The sequence below is a fragment of the Cetorhinus maximus genome, chromosome 19 (genome assembly GCF_964194155.1).
Source record: "Cetorhinus maximus chromosome 19, sCetMax3.hap1.1, whole genome shotgun sequence".
In the NCBI taxonomy this organism is placed as follows: Eukaryota; Metazoa; Chordata; class Chondrichthyes; order Lamniformes; family Cetorhinidae; genus Cetorhinus; species Cetorhinus maximus.
Genome location: NC_135897.1, coordinates 6,500,506 through 6,520,605, shown reverse-complemented (window position 1 = coordinate 6,520,605; position 20,100 = coordinate 6,500,506). Strand labels below are relative to the sequence as shown.

General features: G+C 43.7%; 1 protein-coding gene across 2 annotated transcripts in view; it reads left to right on the top strand.

Annotated features, from left to right (window-relative positions):
- The window catches only part of LOC144693621 (alpha-1,4-N-acetylglucosaminyltransferase-like), a 65,733-nt gene extending 46,988 nt beyond the window's left edge, over positions 1 to 18,745 (top strand). For both annotated transcript variants that reach the window (XM_078563451.1, XM_078563450.1), the window contains exon 3: positions 16,283 to 18,745. In XM_078563451.1, coding sequence (XP_078419577.1) covers positions 16,283 to 16,897 — 615 coding nt within the window. In that variant the 3' untranslated portion in view covers positions 16,898 to 18,745. The remainder of the gene's footprint in view (positions 1 to 16,282) is intronic.
- The last annotated feature ends 1,355 nt before the right edge of the window (positions 18,746 to 20,100 follow it).

The following is a 20,100-nucleotide window of genomic DNA, read 5'->3' as shown; positions in this document are numbered from 1 at the left end:
ACATGAAGGTTGAAAGTGATGTGGTTTCATCTGGAACAAGGGTCTTTAATCTAAACAAAGGGAACAATGAAGATATCAGGGGCAAGTTGGATGAGTTAGATTGAGGAGCTACATTTAAAGATATGATAGTTGACAGGCAATGACCATCATTTAAAGAAATAATACATGGTTTGCAACAAAGTTACATTTCTTTAAGGTACAAAAAGCCAGTTGGAAAAGTGATCCAACTATGGCTGACAAGACAAGTTAAGGATCCTCAGATCAAAGGAAGAGGCTTATAAAGTTGTCAAAAAAGGTACTAAGCCTGAGGATTGGGGGCATTTTAAAATTCAACAAAAGGGAACCATGAAATTGATAAAGCAAGAGAAAATAGAATATGAAATTAAGCCAGTTAGTAACATAAAAACAGACTGTAAAAGCTTCGATGCGAAAAGGAAAAGATTACTAAAGACAAATGTGGGCCCTTTACAGGCAGAGAATGGAGAATATATAGTGGGTATCAAGGAAATGGGAGAGAAACTAAACAAATACCTTGTGTCTGTCTTCACGGAGGAAGATACATGAAACCTCCCTGAGATATTGGGGACCTAAGGGACGAGTGAGATTGAGGATCTCAAAGAAATTAATATGAATAAAAATGTAGTTCTGGAGAAATTAATGGGACTGAAAGTTAATAAAATCCCTGGACCTGATGATCGACATCCGAGTGTTGAAAGAGATGGCTGTAGAGATAATCGATGCATTGGTGGTCATCTTCCAAAATTCTATAGGTTCTGCAATGGTTCCTGCAGATTGGAAGGTAGGGAATGTGACCCCACTATTTAAGAAAGGAGGGAGAGAGGAAACAGGGATCGACAGAGGTGTTAACCTGACATCAGTAACAGGGAAAATGCTAGAATCTATTCTGAAGGATGTGATAACTGGGAACTTCGAAAATATTGCTGAGATTGGGCAGTGTCAGTATGGATTTATGAAAGGGATATTATGTTTGACAAACCTGTTGGAGTTTGTTGAGGACGTTGCTAACAGAATAGCTAAGGTAGAACCAGTGGGTGCGGTGTATTTGCAGAAGGCTTTCAATAAAGTCCCACACAGGAGGTTAGTAAACAAAATTAGTGCTCATGTGATTGGGGAAATATACCGACATGGATTGAGGATTGGTTAAAGGACAGAAACCTGAGAGCAGGGAAAAACGGATCATTCTCAGGCTGTCAGGCTGTGTCTAGGGGGATACCACAAGTATTAGTGCTTGGGCCCCAGCTATTCACAATCTATATCAATGATTTGGATGTTGGGACCAAATGTAATATTTCCAAATTTTATTGATGGCACAAAGCCTGTTGGGAATGTGAGTTGTGAGGAGGATGCAAAGGGGCTTCAAGGAGATTTAGACAGACTACTTGAGTGGGCAAGGACATGGAAGATGGAATATAAGGTGGAAAATGTGAAGTCATCCACTTTGGTTGGAAAATCAGAAATGTAGATTACTTCATAAATGGGGAGAGATTGGGGAAATGTTAATGTTCAAAAAGACCTGGGTGTTCTTGTTCATAAGTCATTGAAAGCTAACATGCAGATGCAACTGGCAATTAGGAAGGCAAATGGTCTGTTAGCCTTTATTGTTAGGGCATTTGAGTATAGGGATAAGGGAGTCTTGCTGCAGTTTTACAGAACATGTGTGAGACTACACCTGGATTATTGTGTGCACTTTTGGTCTCCTTACCTAAGAAAGAGTATAAAGGCTGTAGAGTGTGTGCAACAAATATTAATCAGACTAATCCCTGGGTTGGAAGATAAAAACAAAAAATTACTGCGGATGCTGGAAATCCAAAACAAAAACAGAATTACCTGGAAAAACTCAGCAGGTCTGGCAGCATCGGCGGAGAAGAAAAGAGTCGACGTTTCGAGTCCACATGACCCTTCAACAAAAGTTGGGTTGGAAGGATTGTCCAAAGAGGAAATATTGAGGAGACTGGGCCTCTACTCTCTAGAGTTTGAGTGGTGATTTCATTGGAATATACAAAATTCTTACAGGGCTCAACATGATAGATGCAGGATGTTTTCATTGGTTGAGGGGGCCTAGAACCAGGAGACACATTCTCAGACTAACAGGAATGCCATTTAGGACTGAGAAGAGGTTGGTAAATCTTTGGAGTTCTCTACTCCAGAGGGCTGTGGAGGCTGGGTCATTGAGTATGTTCAAAGCAGAAGTCGATAGATTTCTAGATACCAATGACATTAAGAAATATGGGGACAGTGTGGGAAGATCGTGTCGAAGTAGAAGATCAGCTATGATCTATTTAAATGGCAGCGCAGTCTCAGGGGGTCGAATTGCCTACTCCTGATCCTATGTTCCTGTGTCTAATTTAAAATTTGTTAAATGGCTCTTGACTGAAATGTTCGTGTTCCAAGATGAGAAACCAAGATCTTTGACATCACCCAAGAGGTATGGCTGTGTGTCGTCTGGGCTTGCAGCCTCGACCTCGTGGATAATCTTTGGCCCTTCTGTGCATTTCAGTGTTTTTGCCCAGTTTTTCGTTGTATAGAATCCTGTTGCACTGAGAGTTTTGGACTGAAAAATGCAGGACATTGATTTTGCCTGTGGGGATGATTTGCTCCACAACATTGACATGGTTGCTGGGCTGCTCAGTTTGAGTATTACTTTCCCTGACCTGGAGTGTCCCTGGACAGGATTTTATGGCTCTGTTGCGGTGTGTCTCCCCCTGGCTTTGTGGCGAGTTATTTAAATCTCCTTACAGTTTGGTTGGAGCGTAATATCCCACCAGGCAGGAGGAACAGTAAAATATTGGCCCCTGTGTCTTTGTTGCTTAATTAGCTGAACTGTGGGTTGGTCTCTGTGCCATGGTTTATTTTCTCCCTTTAAAATGGTTCTGTGCTGCTCATGGAGTTTTGACTGCCTAACCATCTGGATTGCCATTTCTAGGGTTAGATCTTCCTTTCCTTGGATGAGTTGAGTGAGTGTGTCATTTGCTACTCCTACTATTATTCTGTCTCTGAGTTCAGATTTTAAGTCTCTGTATCTGCAACCTTCTGCCATCCTGTATAAATCATTGATGAGTGAATCGACAGGTTCTCCTGGCTGCTGGACTTGCTTGTTAAGTTTAGCTCTTTCAAGACTTTCATTGCTTCTTGTATTAAATTATGCATCAAATGATTTTAGTACTTCAAATTTTGCAGATGATGCATTGATTCCCTGTGTCGCAATAACGTCATTCATCATCATGCCTATTGAGTAAAGCAGTGTGTTGACCTGCTCTCCTTCTGACTTTTTATTTAAAGCTGAAGAGATGCTGTACCTTCAGAGTCTTTTTCTCCAAAGTGCCCAATTTTGGGATTGCTCTGGGCCTGGGATTTGTCTGAATTGAAGTGGAAGTGTGGAATTCTGACCCAATTGAAAAATTTTAACAGTGTATGTTTTGCTTTAAGAGCTGTCTGAATTTCAAGATGGGATCGCCATTTCCTCAGAGACAAAGGGATTTCCTTTGCTTGCTCCTTTGGTAGGCAATGCAGCAAAGGCAATGGCGAGCAGGTTGAAAAAAGTAGCAATTGTTGCCTGGATCAGCTGCCTGCAGAATTCTCTTGTGCAGCATTTACCGTTTTGACTTGTGAGTCCATAAAATTCTAGCTTCTGCTTGCCTTTTACCAAGTTGCATTGATGCTGAAATATTGAACTAATTTTCTCTTTTCTTTCGTTTCTGACAAGCTTGGACTCTGACTTTATGATTGCGTTTTAGCGACGGGTTTCTCTCAAACTGCACTTCTGAATCTGAATTACTTTAAAGATTTCTCAGGGCTTGCTGCAGCCTGGAATTTTAAAAGACTTAACTCACCCTTGCAAGTTCTGCCAGCTCTGCACTCTGAAGTTGCACTTTCAAAGGAGATTCAATGCAGTCTCCTTGTCTGCTGCAATGAGGAAGGTTAAATCTCTGCCTTCAGCTTCCAAGCCTTTCTTTGAAGATTTTTCCTGGCGGTTTTTCCTCTGCGCCTCCTTCTGGAGCTTCTTTTGAGCTCAGAATGCTTTGTTGAATTTTTCTGAGTCTCTCAGTATTTTGGTTTGCCTCTGCATTTTAGTGACGGCCTGGGTTTTGATCCTTCTGATACCAGCATCTTGTGGTATATTGGTTTCAACTTGGCAAGTTTGATGAAGTCTTTGTTGTCTTTATCAGGTTAACGGTAAGTCTTTGTTCACTATTCAAACTATTTATAAATATATTGTAAAGGGTACAAGCGAGGAGCTGTCTCCTGCTTAGGTCTGCATGCGGCTTTGTCCAACACCACACTGACTGTGGGTGCGGGTCATGTGCTCTCTCACATCACAGTTTGGGTGGTACTTTACTCAGTCCCACATTAACCTTACACGTGCTAGACCCTTAAACTAAACTGAGATGGTTGAAAAGACTGATGCACACTCTGCAGACTCTCCACATATGGGGGCAGATGGTACTTGAAAGGTTGGTAGCTGAGTTGTTTGGAGGTTTCTGGGCTTTTGCCCAAGTCTCTACTTCCCCTCTGCGTGCTACCAAGAAAGCCTTTTGACGTGTTCTGCATATTCCCAAATAAATTGGCCTATGTCTGCCTTCTCTGAGTGGAGGCTCCAAAGATGAGGAAAATGGTCCACATTTTCCAGGATCTCACTGTTGACCTGAATAGGGAGGGGGAGAGTGCTTGTCGTGCTGTGGAAGAGAAACTTAATTTCCCAGCTGTTGAATGAAAGGCCGATTTTCTCATCTGCTTTGGAGAAGGAGTTGACAATGACCTGGAGCTCAGTTTCTGTGTGAATGCACACACAAGTGTCATGTGCATAATGAAGCTCAATGATTGAGGTTGGAGTGCTTTTGGTTTTTGGATTGAAGGTGGTGTAAGTTGAACAGTTTCTGTAAATGATCTCCATGCCTGTGGGTAATTTGCTCGAGGCGAGGTGCAGTATTGCAGTGAGGAAAATAGAGAAGAGGGTTGGTGCAACGATACAACTTTGTTTCAACCCAGTCATCAAAGATAGGGTCTGTGGCAGTTCCATTGGTGAGGAATCCCCCAAGGCCCCTTAGACAGCACCTTCCAAACCCATGACCCCTACCATATAGAAGCACAAGGTCAGCAGATAGATGGGAATACCACCACCTGGAAGCTCTCCTCCAAGCCACTCACCGTCCTGCCTTGGAAATATACCGCCGTTCCTTCACTGTCGCTGGTCACAATCCTGGAACTCTCTTCCTAACGGCACTGTGGGTGTATCTACACCACATGGACTACAGCTGCTCACGAAGGCATCTCACCACCCCCTTCTCAAGGGAAACTAGGGATGGGCAATAAATGCTGGCCCAGCCAGTGACGCCCACATCCTGTGAGTGAATAAGAAAAAAGAGGATCACGATTTGCATGTCATGTACAGGAGGTGGAATATGGGGTCACATTTCTGAGGGCAGACAAAATTGAGGAGGATACTCCATAAGCCTTTGCAGCAAATAGAGTCAAAGGCTTTTGTGTGATTGAAACAGGCCATGTACAGCAGTTGGTGCCGTTCCTGGGATTTTTCTTGAATTTACAGTACAGTGAAGATCAGGCCTGTGATGGATGAAAACCACACTGCGACTCTGGAAGGAGTTCTTCCATCACAGAGATGAAGCTCTTGAGGAAGATCCTTGCAATGATCTTCCTTGTGGCAGACAGCAGGGAGACTGCTCTGTGCTTTACTGCAATCGAAATTGTCTCCCTTCTTGAATATAGTCAGGATCTGAGTGTCCCTGAGATGCTCCAGCATTGACTCCTCTTCCCAAGTGAGGGATAAGAGGTTGTGCTGCTGTGCCATGTTATCTCCCGTGTTTCAGAATTTTGGTTGGGCTTCCTTCTGCTCCAGAGGCCTTATTGTTTTTCAGCTGTTGAATGGGATAGCACTGAGACCGAGCTAGACTGTGTATTGAGGAATGGATTTGAGAACATTCAAGCTGAAGACAGAGTATTGGTTGAGGAATTTTTTTAAATGTTCTCTCCAGCAAGCACTGACTGCCCTCCTGTCCTAGATGATCTCCTGCCCAAGTTTGGCTCTCAGCGGGGTAGGACTTTGAGTGCTTGGGCCACAGATTGTCTTGACAATGCTGAAGATAGCACGCGTGACATTGATGTCCGCAAGGTGTTGGATAACCTGTGATCTTAATACCCACCAATTGTTCTTTATGTCGAAGTCTTTATGGTGTGCCTTCAGCCATCTGTAGGACTCCTTCTTTTCTCTTGAGATGTGGAGAAGTTTCCTGTCCGTGGAAGCTTTGTTCTTACATTCAACTAGGTCCTGTATCTCTTGGTCGTTTTTGTCAAAACAGTCACTATGTTTCCTGCCAGAAAGACAAAGGCCTCTTCACAATTGCTTGTTATGGTGGACTTTAGGGGTGACCAGGCACTATGGGCATGCTGTAGTTCCGGGTGGATGGAGGTTGCGAGGTTAGCAGTGAGACGCTGACTGAGGAGGGCCATTTTGGTGGGATATTTGATGCCTTCGATGTTAATGTTCTTGTGGCATTGTTTCTGTTGCCTCTGCTGTTTTGGGGCCAGGCTGATGGAGATGGTAGATTGGATGAGGCAGTGATTGGATGAGCCCAGCAGTTGTCAGTATCTGTCATGGCGTGGGTGATGTGAACATCTCTGTGGACTCATGCTCGAGTGATGACATAGTCGATGAGGTGCCTGTATTTGGACCATGGGTGTTGCCATGAAGTCTTGTGCTTGTCTCGCTGGTGGAACGGTGTTGGTTATGAGAAGGTCATGTTGTGGACATGTTGTCAGGTGGAGGACTCTGTTGGAATTTGTTTTCCCTACTCCTTTTCACCTATCACACCATTCCAGTGATGTGCATCCTTCCGTACTCTGGTGTTGAAATCTCAGTTTGTTGCCTGCTGGGACTTGGGCTAAGGATTGTTGAAGGTCGCTGTAGGATCCCTCCTTGGTCTCGTCTCTTTGACCTCAAGTGTGGGAACTTATATGCTGATGACAGAGGCATGTTGATTCCTAGTTAGAGTGAGCCGGGCAGTTATAAGGCATTTGCTTTTTCCATCAGGGAACCACTGAGGCACCAGACAAGCTCATTTTGATGGTGAAGCAGTGGAGGCATAGGTCCACCTCTGGAAACCCCTTCCTGAATGAAGTATACTCACCGCCTTGATTCTTCAGTTAGTCTTCCTCTGTATGTCGTATCTCACCGAGGATGGCATTGTCGATATCAATGCCCTAGAGTTCCTGAGCTATGCTGATGGTGTGGTGCTCAGGTCTGTCACTGTCACCGTCTGGGATTGTCCATGAAGATCTTGAAGTTCCTGATCTCAAACTTCATTTTGATGAGTGGGAGATGCTTGCGTGTGAGGTTTTTGGAAAGTGGGGTGTTAGTTGCATGCTGACTATGACATGGTCTTGTCAGAGTGGGTTCTTGGTCCAATGGCAAGGGGATTCCAAGACCATAAGACCATAAGACATAGGAGCAGAAATTAGGCCAATCGGCCCATCGAGTCTGCTCCGCCATTCAATCATGGCTGATAAGTTTCTCAACCCCATTCTCCCGCCTTCTCCCCGTAACCTTTGATCCCCTTACCAATCAAGAACATATCTATCTCAGTCTTAAATACACTCAATGGCCTGGCCTCCACAGCCTTCTGTGGCAATGAATTCCATAGATTCACCACTCTCTGGCTAAAGAAGTTTCTCCTCATCTCTGTTCTAAAAGGTCTTCCCTTTACTCTGAGGCTGTGCCCTCGGGTCCTAGTCTCTCCTACTAATGGAAACATCTTCCCCACGTCCACTCTGTCCAGGCCTTTCAGTATTCTGTAAGTTTCAATCAGATCTCCCCTCATCCTTCTAAACTCCATCGAGTATAGACCCAGAGTTCTCAAATGTTCCTCATGTGTTAAGCCTTTCATTCCTGGGATCATTCTCGTGAACCTCCTCTGGACCCTCTCCAGGGCCAGCACATCCTTCCTGAGATGCGGGGCCCAAAATTGCTCACAATATTCTAAATGTGGTCTGACCAGAGCCTTATAAAGCCTCAGCAGCACATCCCTGCTTTTATATTCTAGTCCTCGCGAAATAAATGTCAACATTGCATTTGCCTTCCTAACTACCGACTCAACCTGCAAGTTAACCTTAAGAGAATCCTGGACTAGGACTCCCAAGTCCCTTTGCACTCCAGATTTCTGAATTCTCTCCCCATTTAGAAAATAGTCCATGCCTCTATTCTTCCTACCAAAGTGCATGACCTCACACTTCCCCACATTGTATTCCATCTGCCACTTCTTTGCCCATTCTCCTAACCTGTCCAAATCCTTTTGCAGCCTTCCCGCCTCCTCAATACTACCTGTCCCTCCACCTATCTTTGTATCATCTGCAAACTTAGCCAGGACGCCCTCAGTTCCTTCATCTAGATTATTAATGTATAAAGTGAAAAGTTGTGGTCCTAACACTGACCCCTGCGGAACTCCACTAGTCACCGGCCGCCATCCTGAGAAGGACCCCCTTATCTCCACTCTATGCCTCCTGCCAGACCAGACAGCCAATCTTCTATCCATGCTAATACCTTGCCACTAACACCATGGGCTCTTATCTTACTGAGCAGCCTCCTGTGCAGCACCTTGTCAAAGGCCTTCTGGAAGTCCAAGTAGATAACATCCATTGGCTCTCCTTTGTCTAACCTACTTGTTACCTCCTCAAAGAATTCTAAAAGATTTGTCAGGCATGACCTCCCCTTGATGAAACCATGCTGACTTTGCCCTATTTTACCATGCACTTCCAAGTATTCTGAAATCTCATCCTTAATAATGGACTCTAAAATCTTACCAACGACCGAGGTCAGGATAATCGGCCTGTAATTTCCCATCTTTTGCCTCACTCTCTTCTTAAACATGGGGGTTACATTAGTGATTTTCCAGTTCTCTGGGACCCTCCCTGACTCCAGTGATTCCTGAAAGATCACCACTAACGCCTTCACTATCTCTTCAGCTATCTCCTCCAGAACTCTGGGGTGTAATCCATCTGGCCCAGGTGATTTATCCACCTTCAGATCTTTCAGTTTTCCTAGCACCTTCTCCTTGGTAATGGCCACAATACTCACCTCTGCCCCCCGACTCTCTTGAACTTTGGAGATGTCACTCGTGTCTTCCACTGTGAAGACTGACGCAAAGTACCTATTCAGTTCCTCCGCCATTTCTTTGTTCCCCACCACTACTTCTCCAGCGTCATTTTCCAGCAGCCCAATGTCCACTTTTGCCCCTCTCTTACCCTTTATATATCTAAAAAAACTCTTGCAATCTTCTTTTATATTACTGGCTAGTTGACCCTCATATTTAATCTTTTCCCTCCTTATTTCTTTTTTAGTTGTCCTCTGTTGGTCTTTGTAGGCTTCCCAATTCCCTGGTTTCCCACTGCTCTTCGCCGCATTGTATGCTTTCTCTTTAGCTTTTATGCTGTCCCTGACTTCCCTTGTCAGCCATGGTTGCCTCGTCCTCCCTTTAGTATGCTTCTTCATCCTAGGGATGAAGTTTTGCTGAGTCTCCCAAATTACTCCCAGAAACTCCTGCCATTGCTGTTCCACTGTCTTTCCTGCTAGGCTCATCTCCCAGTCAATTCTGGCCAGCTCCTCCCTCATGCCTCTGTAGTTGCCTTTATTCAACTGTAATACTGTTACATCTGATTCCAGCTTTTTCCTCTCAAATTGCAGGGTACATTCTATCATATTATGGTCACTTCCTCTTAAGGGTTCCTTCACCTTAAGCTCCCTTATCAAATCTGCCTCATTACACATCACTAAATCTAGAATTGCCTGTTCCCTAGTGGGTTCCACCACATGCTGCTCTAAAAAGCCATCTCGTAGACATTCCACAAATTCCTTTTCTTGGGATACACTACCAACCTGATTTTCCCAGTCTACCTGCATATTCAAATCCCCCATGATCACTGTAACCTTGCCTTTCTTACAAGCCTTTTCTATCTCCTGGTGTATCTTGTGCCCCACATCCCGACTACTGTTCGGAGGCCTGTACATAACTCCCATTATGGTTTTTTTACCTTTGCGGTTCCTCAACTCTACCCACACAGATTCTACATCATCTGACCCTACATAATTTCTTGCTGTCAATTTAACTTCATCTCTTACTAACAAACCAACCCCACCCCCTCCGCCAACCTGCCTATCTTTTCGATAGGATGTATATACTTGGATATTTAGCTCCCAGTCCTGATCCCTTTGCAGCCATGTCTCCGTGATGCCCACCACATCATACCTGCCAATTTCAATCTGCGCCACAAGCTCATTTACCTTATTTCGTATACTGCGTGCATTCAGATACAACACCTTCAGTCCTGTATTTCCCAATAATTTTCCTGATAATCCCCAAATAGGTCCTCTTTCCTAATCTTACCTATGTTATTTGTCCCGACGTGGACCACAACAACTGGATCCTTCCCCTCCCTCTCCGATAACCTTTCAAGCCGGTCAGAGATGTCCCTCACCCTGGCACTGGGCAGGCAACATACCATGTGGGACTCTCGATCCTGCTTACAAAGGAAGCTATCAATTCCCCTAATTATAGAATCCCCTACAACTACCACTTGTCTTTTTGCTCCCCCCTCTTGAATGGCCTCCTGTGCCACGGTGCCGTGGTCAGCTGGCTCATCCTCCCTACAGCCCTCTTCCTCATCCACACAAGGAGCAAGTACCTCGTACCTGTTGGACAAGGTCAAGAGCTGAGGCTCCTCTGTTCCTGAACACAGGATCCCTCTACCTGCCTCACTTGCAGTCACACCCTGCTGACCCTGACCACTGACCAGACTTGAGGTACTTAATCTACCGGGTGTGACCGCCTCCTGATACAAAGCATCCAGGTAACTCTCCCCCTCCCGGATGTGCCACAGCGTCCGGAGCTCGGACTCCAGCTCATCAATTCTGAGCCGGAGTTCTTCCAGCTACCAACACTTGCTGCAGATGTGGTCACTGCGGCTCGCAATGGGATCTGCCCGCTCCCACATCATACAGCTACAGCACATCACCTGCCCAGCCATCTCTACTTAGATAATTAATTTATTAATTAGCTTTGCAGTGTTTCTTTTTCAAATTTGGTGCAGATTTCCTACCAACCAATCAGGTCACAGCTTTCCTGTGACGTCACTTTTTCAGTTTTGGCTTCAGTTACTCTGTGCCCCGAGGTCACCACTCCGGTGCTCCTCCCTCCGAGTCTGCTCCCTAGAGACAAGGCCGCGAATCCCTGAGGTAAGCTAGATTTATACTCACCACTCCGGTGCTCCTCCCTCCGAGTCTGCTCCCTGGAGACAAGACCGCAAATCCCTGAGGTAAGCTAGATTTATACTCACCGCTCCGGTGCTCGTCCCTGGAGACAAGGTCGCGAATCCCCGAGGTAAGCTAGATTTATACTCACCGCAACGGTGCTCCTCCCTCCGAGTCTGCTCCCAGGATTACTCACTAATCAGCTGCTTTTTCTTTAAAATCCAATTTCAGAAGAGTGTCCCTCGCAGGTCTGGTGCACTCCTGAAGGCACTGCCTCTTCCTCTCTCTCTGTTTTTTTAGGTTTAAGGAGGAGGGAGGGATGGAAACACTACAGCAATGTAATGTTTGGGGCTATTCCGTTCTTTGACAGTGGGTCCTCCTCAATTCCCTCCTGAGTCGCGGTGGCTGCAATGACTTCTCCCAGAATGCTTCAGTCACTTCTCACCAGTGCCCTCTGTTGAAGACGATTGGAGGCCAGGCTCTGAGTGAGACATTATCATTCTGTGCATGACCTTTCACAGGTGTGTATGTAACCTGTGGCCAGGAACACAATGTCTCTGTATTCAGGAGCTTTAGATCAAATGGGGGCCAATGCTGCAATTTGCCGGCATTGCTGGGTGCTCAGGTAGCCGTAGGGGATGATGTGGTGTCTTCTGGTCATTGACAGTAAGTAATTAAAGCTCTTTAGTAGAGTATGAGAGGAAGTCACAGTAAGTAGCAGACAAGCACAATCGAGTTTTGCCGAATCCACTTGCTTTGTCTGAACCAGCAAATTCTTCACTGTGCACTACACCTGCAGGAGAAGCGAGGAAGAGAGGTTAGGATAGATTCCCAACGAGCAGCACTGATGGGTTAATATTAATTACAGGTGTGGTGCATGTGTTTCATGATATGACACATTATCAATCAATGAAAGGAACAATAACAGAGAGAGCAAAATGGTTTAGCAACCGAGAAAAATAGAAACAGAACAATTACATCACAGAAGGATGCCATTCGGTCCATCGTGTTTGTGTAAGCTGAAAAAGAGTTATCCAGCCTAATCCCACTTCCAGCTCTTGGTGTGTATCCCAGAAGATTACGGCACTTCAGCTGCCCATCCAAGTGTTTTTATTCAATGTGATGTGGGTTTCCCCTTCCACCATCCTTTCAGGCAGGGTATTCCAGACCATCACCACCCCCTGGGTGAACAAAAACTCCTCGACTCCCTTCTACCTCTTCTACCAATTGCTTTAACTTTATGTCCCTGGTTGTTGTCCTCTCTGCTAAGAGAACTAGCTCCTTCTAATCCTTTCTATCTCAGCCCCTCATATTTTTATACACCTTCATTAAATCTGCCCTCGGCCTCTTTTGTTAAAAAGAAAACAACCCCAGCTGATTCCAATCTTTCCTCACAGCAAAATCCCCCATTCCTGGTAACATCTTCATAAATCTCCCCTGTACCTTCTGTAGTGTGATCACATCTTCCTGTAATACGGAGATCAGAACTGTACACAGCTTTCTAGCTGTGGTCTAACTAGTGTTTCATACAATTCTGCTCTTATATTCTGCGTCATGACGAATAAAGGGAACAATCCTGTATGTCTTCTAAACCACATTGTCTGTGTATACCTGTGTTTTCCCTGACATTACTTACCCTCACCAAAATGTACAACTTCACACTTCTCCAGATTGAATTCCATTTTCCACTTTTCTGCCCACCAAACCAGCCCATCGATATCTTCCTACAGTCTACAGCTTTCTTCCTCACAACTGCACAATCAATGTTTGCATCATCTGCAAACTTCTCAACTGTGTCCTCCATATTTAAGTCTAAGTCACTGATATTTTGATCATGAAAAGCAATGGACCCAGTACTGAGCCCTGTGGAACTCCACTGGAAATAGCTGTCCAGTTACAATACACACCCATCAACTGTTCCTGTTTGCTTCTTGTCATTGAGCCAATTTTGTGTCCAACTTGTCACTTGTCCGTGGATCCATTATTTGCTGGCTTGGTTTCTTCACATCTTCGGAAACATTTCATCCGGGTCTTGTGATTTATACGCTCTCAAAGATGGTAAATCCCTTAATGATTCCTCCCTCCGTACGTTTATGCCATCCAATATCTCATTCCTCCTCCTTGACTGCAATGTGTGCATTGTCCCCCTCAATTTTTGAAAGTTGGTGGAAAGCATCCATGAGAAACCATGCCCACATCTTCCTCCTCCACACATAAGTTGCTGTTAACATTCCCACTCAACCCTGTGGCCTGAGATTCACGCTTGGCGTCAGCACCAATTTGGCGGGTTCAGAAGCAGACACGAAATGCACTTCCGCCTACAATCGGCCTCCGAATGCAATTTCACCCTGGCTGGCCAATTAACAGCCAGCCAGCGTGAAACACGCACTGGGAAAGCCTCAGCGCTGCCGAGGGGGGCGGGAAGAGGGTGGGCACCAACAAAAGTGAGGGTGCGGGTGGGCGCTTCTAGCGAGCTCCCTGAAGGCAGACAGCTGCTGCGGAGCTGCCTCAGGGAGCTGCAGACCTGGACAGATTAAATGACAAGAAAAAAATGTATCAAACTGTGTCTATGCGACACATTCAAGCACCTGACAGCAGAACTCAAAAAAACATCAGTCCCCAGATATCTCTTATTTTATTATATTTCACCCCAGAGATTTCATCCTGCCCTTGGATGAGGTTTTGTTAAAAATGGGCAGTCTGCCTGCCGGTTTTGCCCGTGCAATGAGCATGAAATCATACGGGCAACATAAAATCATGGATAATAGGGTGTTTAGTGGCCTTAATTGGCTCTTTAATTGTCGGCGGGTGCGGCTCTGACTCTATCGTGTGCCCACCAAACTCAATATTGCGTGCATGATGATGTCGGGATGCACACCCAACATCATTTCGCGCAATTTCACGTGCATTTGGGTCGGGCACGCGCCTGACGATCAATGTAAGATCCTGGACTATGTCTTCATTTGTTATCCTCTTGCTCTCTTTTCTGTTCAAACAAAACATTTTTGGCTTTTTCTTGATTTTACTTACCATTATGTTTTCTTGCCCTCTTGTTGCTTTCCTAATATCCTTTTTTAATTTTCACTGTTGCATTTTTATATTGTTTTCGGCTTTCTGATGTATTGTGCTTGTGATCTGATATAAGGTTTCAATGTTGCCTTATCCTACTCTGTGCGCCATTTGGCATCCAGGGGCATCTAGATTTGGGAGTCCCAACCTTTCCCTTTCTGGGAAGATATTTGTTATGAACCCTTTCTAACTCCTCATTCAGTGGGCTGAATTTTGCCCTTGACAGGCGGGCGGGCCCGACCGACTCAGCGGTGGGTGGGCAGCCAATCGCTGCCTCTGAAATGGGTCCCACTGCCATTTTACATGTGCAGGCCAAATAAGGCCCTGGGCAGCGTGATGCCCGACGGGAAGCACTATGCGCTTCCTGTGCAGGCGGTGGGGGGAATTCCCCAACTGCGAGAGGGCACGAAAGAGCACACATCTCCCTGAGGCTAAGTGGTGCCTCAGGGAGATCGCTGAAAGGTTGTGAAAGATTAAAAATAGAACAATAAAAAAATCATTAACATGTCTCCCTCATGTGAAAATGTCACACGAGATGGGACACGTTAATAAAGTACAGAAAAACTTTATTAAACTTTTTAAAATCCGAAATCAAACCTCATCCCACCAGTGGATGAGGTTAGTTAAAAAATCACTTACCCGCCTGCCCGTTAGGCCCATGCGCCGAGCCGAAGATCGCACAGGCTCCTCAAAACCATCGTTAATTACTGACTTAATGGCCTTAACAAGGCCTTTAATTAATGGCGGGCCCACGTCGCGCTGCATAGCATGTCCGCCAACTTAAACATCGCGATGCCGCACGCTGACTTTGGGACGCTCGCGCGACATCAGCGCGCAACATTTTAAGCGCTGACGTGTGGGCTCCGCCACCCGCACATCAGCCAGAAAATTCAGCCCAGTATCTCCCACTCCGCTGACACTAATTTACCTTCAAGTTGCTGTTTCACTCTACTTTTGCCATCTCAGTTCTCAGCTGAGTAAAATTGGCCCGTTGATAATTTAAACTTTTTCTCTTCGTCTCTTATTGTTCTTTTCCTTACTTGGCAAAATCAAACTGAATTATGACCACTGCCACCAAATCTTCTTCCACTGATAAATCTTCCAACTGCCCAGCCTCATTTCTTAAAAGCAATTCCAGAAGAGCTTTTGTTTGGGTCGACTAGGTACAGACTAAAATGTTCTTCTGAATACATTTTTAGAATTCTGCACCTTCTATACCTTTTACACTGAATTAATCAAAGTCAATAATGGCTCGTTGAAATCCTCCAGCCTTATTGTTTCAGCAACTTGCCTACATATTTGCTCTCCTATATCTTTCCCAGTGTTTGAAGCTCGAAAGTATATTGCCAGTTGTGTAATTATCCCATTTCTGTTCCTCTGTTCAATCCCCATGGTCTCCATTAACGACCCATCTAGCATATCATCCATCATCACAGCTGTACAGTTCATTTTACCAATATTGCAACACTCCCTGCTTTTCTATATCCCTCTGTCTTATTGGAAACCCTATAACCAGGAATGTTGAGTTACAATTCCTGCCCTTTCAGCCATGTTTCAGTAATAACTATGATATCATACTTCCAAGTGTTGCACATGACCGTCTACTTTCCCATTTCCAGCATCGTCTCAGTGGCCAAATTCTTTCTTTCTGGACTTGCTCTGAAACACTTTCTGTACTATATATTGTGCCATGTAGCAGAAGAGGATTGATTGATGCCCAGAATTCTCCAGGGACAATTCATTGGGGAGCAATCCAATACATAAAGTCTCTGGATCTTTATTAAAGATAAACTGAGGGCAATAATTAGAGTTCCTGCAAACTGACTTAGAATTATCTTTAACTTGAGAAGAAACCACATAGTCTGGTGAAGAAATAAATTTAAATATGCTGAAAATGAACATAATGGATTATATTTTACTTTGTCTATTGTACCACAGGTGAATCCAGATTTGGAAAAGTATTGGCTCCATGTCCTTGCTGATGGCTGCAGGTTAGCTCTGCTGTGGAAATACAGTGGCGTCTACCTGGATACCGACATTATATCAATGAAGACTTTGTCATTTATTAATTTTACTGTTTTGGAAGATGAAAATTTTTTCAATAATGGAGCAATGGGATTTAATGTCAAACATCATCTGTTTATGTTGAATTGCATGAAAGATTTTGTAGCCAATTATACTGGGCACATCTGGGGTTTTCAAGGTCCTAGACTGATAACCCGTGTTCTGAAGCGATGGTGCAAGTTTGATAAGGCAGCCGACGCCGCTGGAAAAGAATGCAATGGAATCTCTTTGTTGATCCCAAGGAGCTTCTATCCAATCCACTATTCAAACTGGGGACGTTACTATGATCCCTGGAAAAAGGAGAATGCAGAGAGTGTCTTCTCAGGTTCATATGGAACACATGTCTGGAACTATATGAACTCTGAAAAGAAAAGAAAAATAATTGCTGGCAGTGGATCATTAATTGAATATCTTTTTCAATTGTATTGTCCAACTACATACAGAAATTTAGTTCAATCCCCAAAGAGTTCAAAGTCATTTCGTGCCTGAGATTTTGGGGGCTAGCGAGGATGCTGAGTGTACATAAAGTAGATACTGTTTGGGCAGCACCTGGAAATTCCACCATTATAACTTCATTAGGCACAAGAGACCTCTCACCACCTGAGAGCACAATTGAGTTCTGTTGTAAATGCTCCAAACAGCACGAAAGTAGCATGTTACTCCATTAGGAGCATTTCAAAATCTCAGTAACATGGTGTCGGAGTTCTACTTTGATTGTGTTAGTTTGAACTATATCTTCTGGAGTTGGGTTTTAAGATATTATACTGGGGTTCCTATAGCAATAATGTTGTTTTGTCCATTATCAATCTTACGTGGGAATGTTGGGTGGTATTCTAATACTGAGGGCCAAAAATGGAAATATTTTAAATTTTAAACACAGATTCTCTTCAATTCTTTGAGTGCAAAGCTCACGAAAAGAAAGTTTGTAAAAAATGAAATGAAATTATTAAGAATACAAAATGGGAAATAAACACATGTTTACTTGAGTATAAGCGCATTGAGAATAATATCAATCAATAAGCCATTGACAATGATATCTATTTTTCTGCTCTTACAGTCAGGATATACACTTGCTGGCATTTTATTTTATCACCTATTAATAAGAACTGCTGCTTAGTGGAGTGGCTTTTGACAATAAGAGCAGTTGGTTAGTCTACCTGCTGGCCGTTATTCTACCATCAACTTAGTGAAGGGAAGGAAAGTAGCTGCATTTTACACACATTCTTGATTAAAGTGAAGGTGTGGTGATAGGTGAAACTACAGGAGTATCAGAGACCAGGATTTGGGGCATTCAGTAATTCTGCTGTGAGCTTCAATATCTTTGTGTGTTATTTTATTGTGTTTTGTCAAAATATGAACAGGTCTTTTTGTGTTGCTTGTGCTTCTTGTGACAACACAACAATGAATTACCAATTGCACATTAAGGATTATCCCATGAAAGAAATTCAGCAACGAAGGCTACACAACTCAAGCCAGTGTTTATTTGAGTAACAGTAAAAGAATCCAAAGGAAATTATTTTTTTTAATGGAAGAATTGTGAAAAATGAATGCCAGCATTTTGGTAAATATTAGTATAACAAAGGGATCGTACCAGAGCTCTCTTACACTGGATACCGGCATCTAGAATCTGTTACATGTGTATTCACCTGTTTACCAATGATGGACTGCTGTTAAAAGCCAGAGATATCATCTTAATCACAATATTACCAGCAAATCACACAGAGGCTGGACCTATAATGTGCCATTGCTAACCATAACTGTAAAATATATCAAACTGATGTAATTCTGATGTTCTAAAAGATGTACAATAAAAAAATTTTAGCATGTGCCATTTAGAAGCTTCTCAGTATAGTTGTGAAACCAGAAAAAAATCTTTAATGCAATGTTTAAATAATGTGGTGAATAATATTTTGATTTATCCTGGGGAAACGAGAATCCCTGATGAAGAAGCTATTGAAAGAAGAAATGACCAAGATTTCAGTAGTGTGGGGAAATATTCAGAATATATGTGAATCTGATAGTAAATAAAATCAGGGGTGGATCACACACTGGGAAATGGGCGTTACTTTATAATTTTGAAGAAAATTTGCAATGGGCTTAGCCATTGATTGATAACATTTTCATAACATTTGACGGAACAAGAAATTTATAAAGATTACTTTAGGAACTATTGGGGGTGAGTTTATCTGATATTGCTAACTATAACTGCTAATAAACGCATGACATAAGAATGTACATCCTGATATATATTTCCTGCAAAATTGTTGTCTTAAGAAGGGAATTTACAGACAATTTTTTCAACTTGTCTATTCAATAAAATTTCTAATTCATCTGCCATTTGTTAAATCTTTATTGATGTACTTGAATATATGTTACCCATTTCATTCTCATTGTACTTTTGGTGAAACACATACTTTTCAAATGATGAGCACAGATAATTTTCAAACTTAAATGTTCTTGTTAACTCTCTTTCCCTATATTAATAACTACTTATACGATGAATGCTCCAGAATCATCAGCTTATGTCAGCTTCTCAACTTGATAAGGGACATCACAAAATAGCTTGAAAGCATATTGGACAGGCAGAGGGAGGATCCAGTCATGTCCAGTTCAGTGCCCATATTGTGCACCATCAACATCAGGAAGATGCTGTTTGTGGGCTACCAGGCACCAGGAGCAATGTTCAAGAACAGGATCTCAAGAGACTATATTTAAGGAAGTCTGTGGCTTTGCAGGTAACCAGTCAAGAGGCCATCTGTGTTTAAATTGCTGAGGGGATCCCATTACCAGCAAGTGTAGGCTCGGGACCCGCTTTTCACCCTGAATATTATTTTTTCATTCTTTCATGGGATGTCGGTGTCACTCGCAAGACCAGCATTGATTTCTCACCCCTATTTCCCTTGAACTGAGTGTCTTGCTAAGCCACTTCAGAGGGCAGTTAACAATCATCACATCACATGTAGGACAGACCAGGTAAGGATGGCAAATTTCCTTCCCTAAAGGACATTCATTAACCAGATGGGTTTTCACAACAATCAATGTATCATGGTCAACGTTACTTGGAGTAACTTTCAATTCCAGAATTATTGACTGTATTTACATTCCACCAATTGCCTTTTTTAAAATTTATTTATGGGATGTGGGCATCACTGGCTAGGCCAGCATTTATTGCCCATTCCTAATTGCCCTTGAGGAGGTGGTAGTGAGCTGCCTTCTTGAACCGCTGCAGTCTATGTGGGGTAGGTACACCCACAGTGCTGTTAGCAAGGGAGTTCCAGAGTTTTGACCCAGTGACAGTTAAAGAACGGCGATATATTTCCAAGTCAGGATGGTGAGTGTCTTGGAGGGGAACTTCCAGGTGATGGGTTCCCATCTATCTGCTGCCATTGTCTATCTAGAGATGGTAGCGGCCGTGGGTTTGGAAGGTGCTGTCTAAGGAGGCTTGGTAAGTTCCTGCAGTGCTTCTTATAGGTGGTATACACTGCTGTCATTGTTCGTCAGTGGTGGAGGGGGTGAATGTTTGTGGATGGAGTGCCAATCAAGCAGGCTGCTTTGGCCTGGATGGTGTCAAGCTTCTTGAGTGTTGTTGGACCTGCACTCATCCAGGCGAGTGGAGAGTATTTCATCACACTCCTGACTTGGTGGGATTGAACCCATGTACCCAGAGCATTAGTTTAGGCCTCTGGATTCCT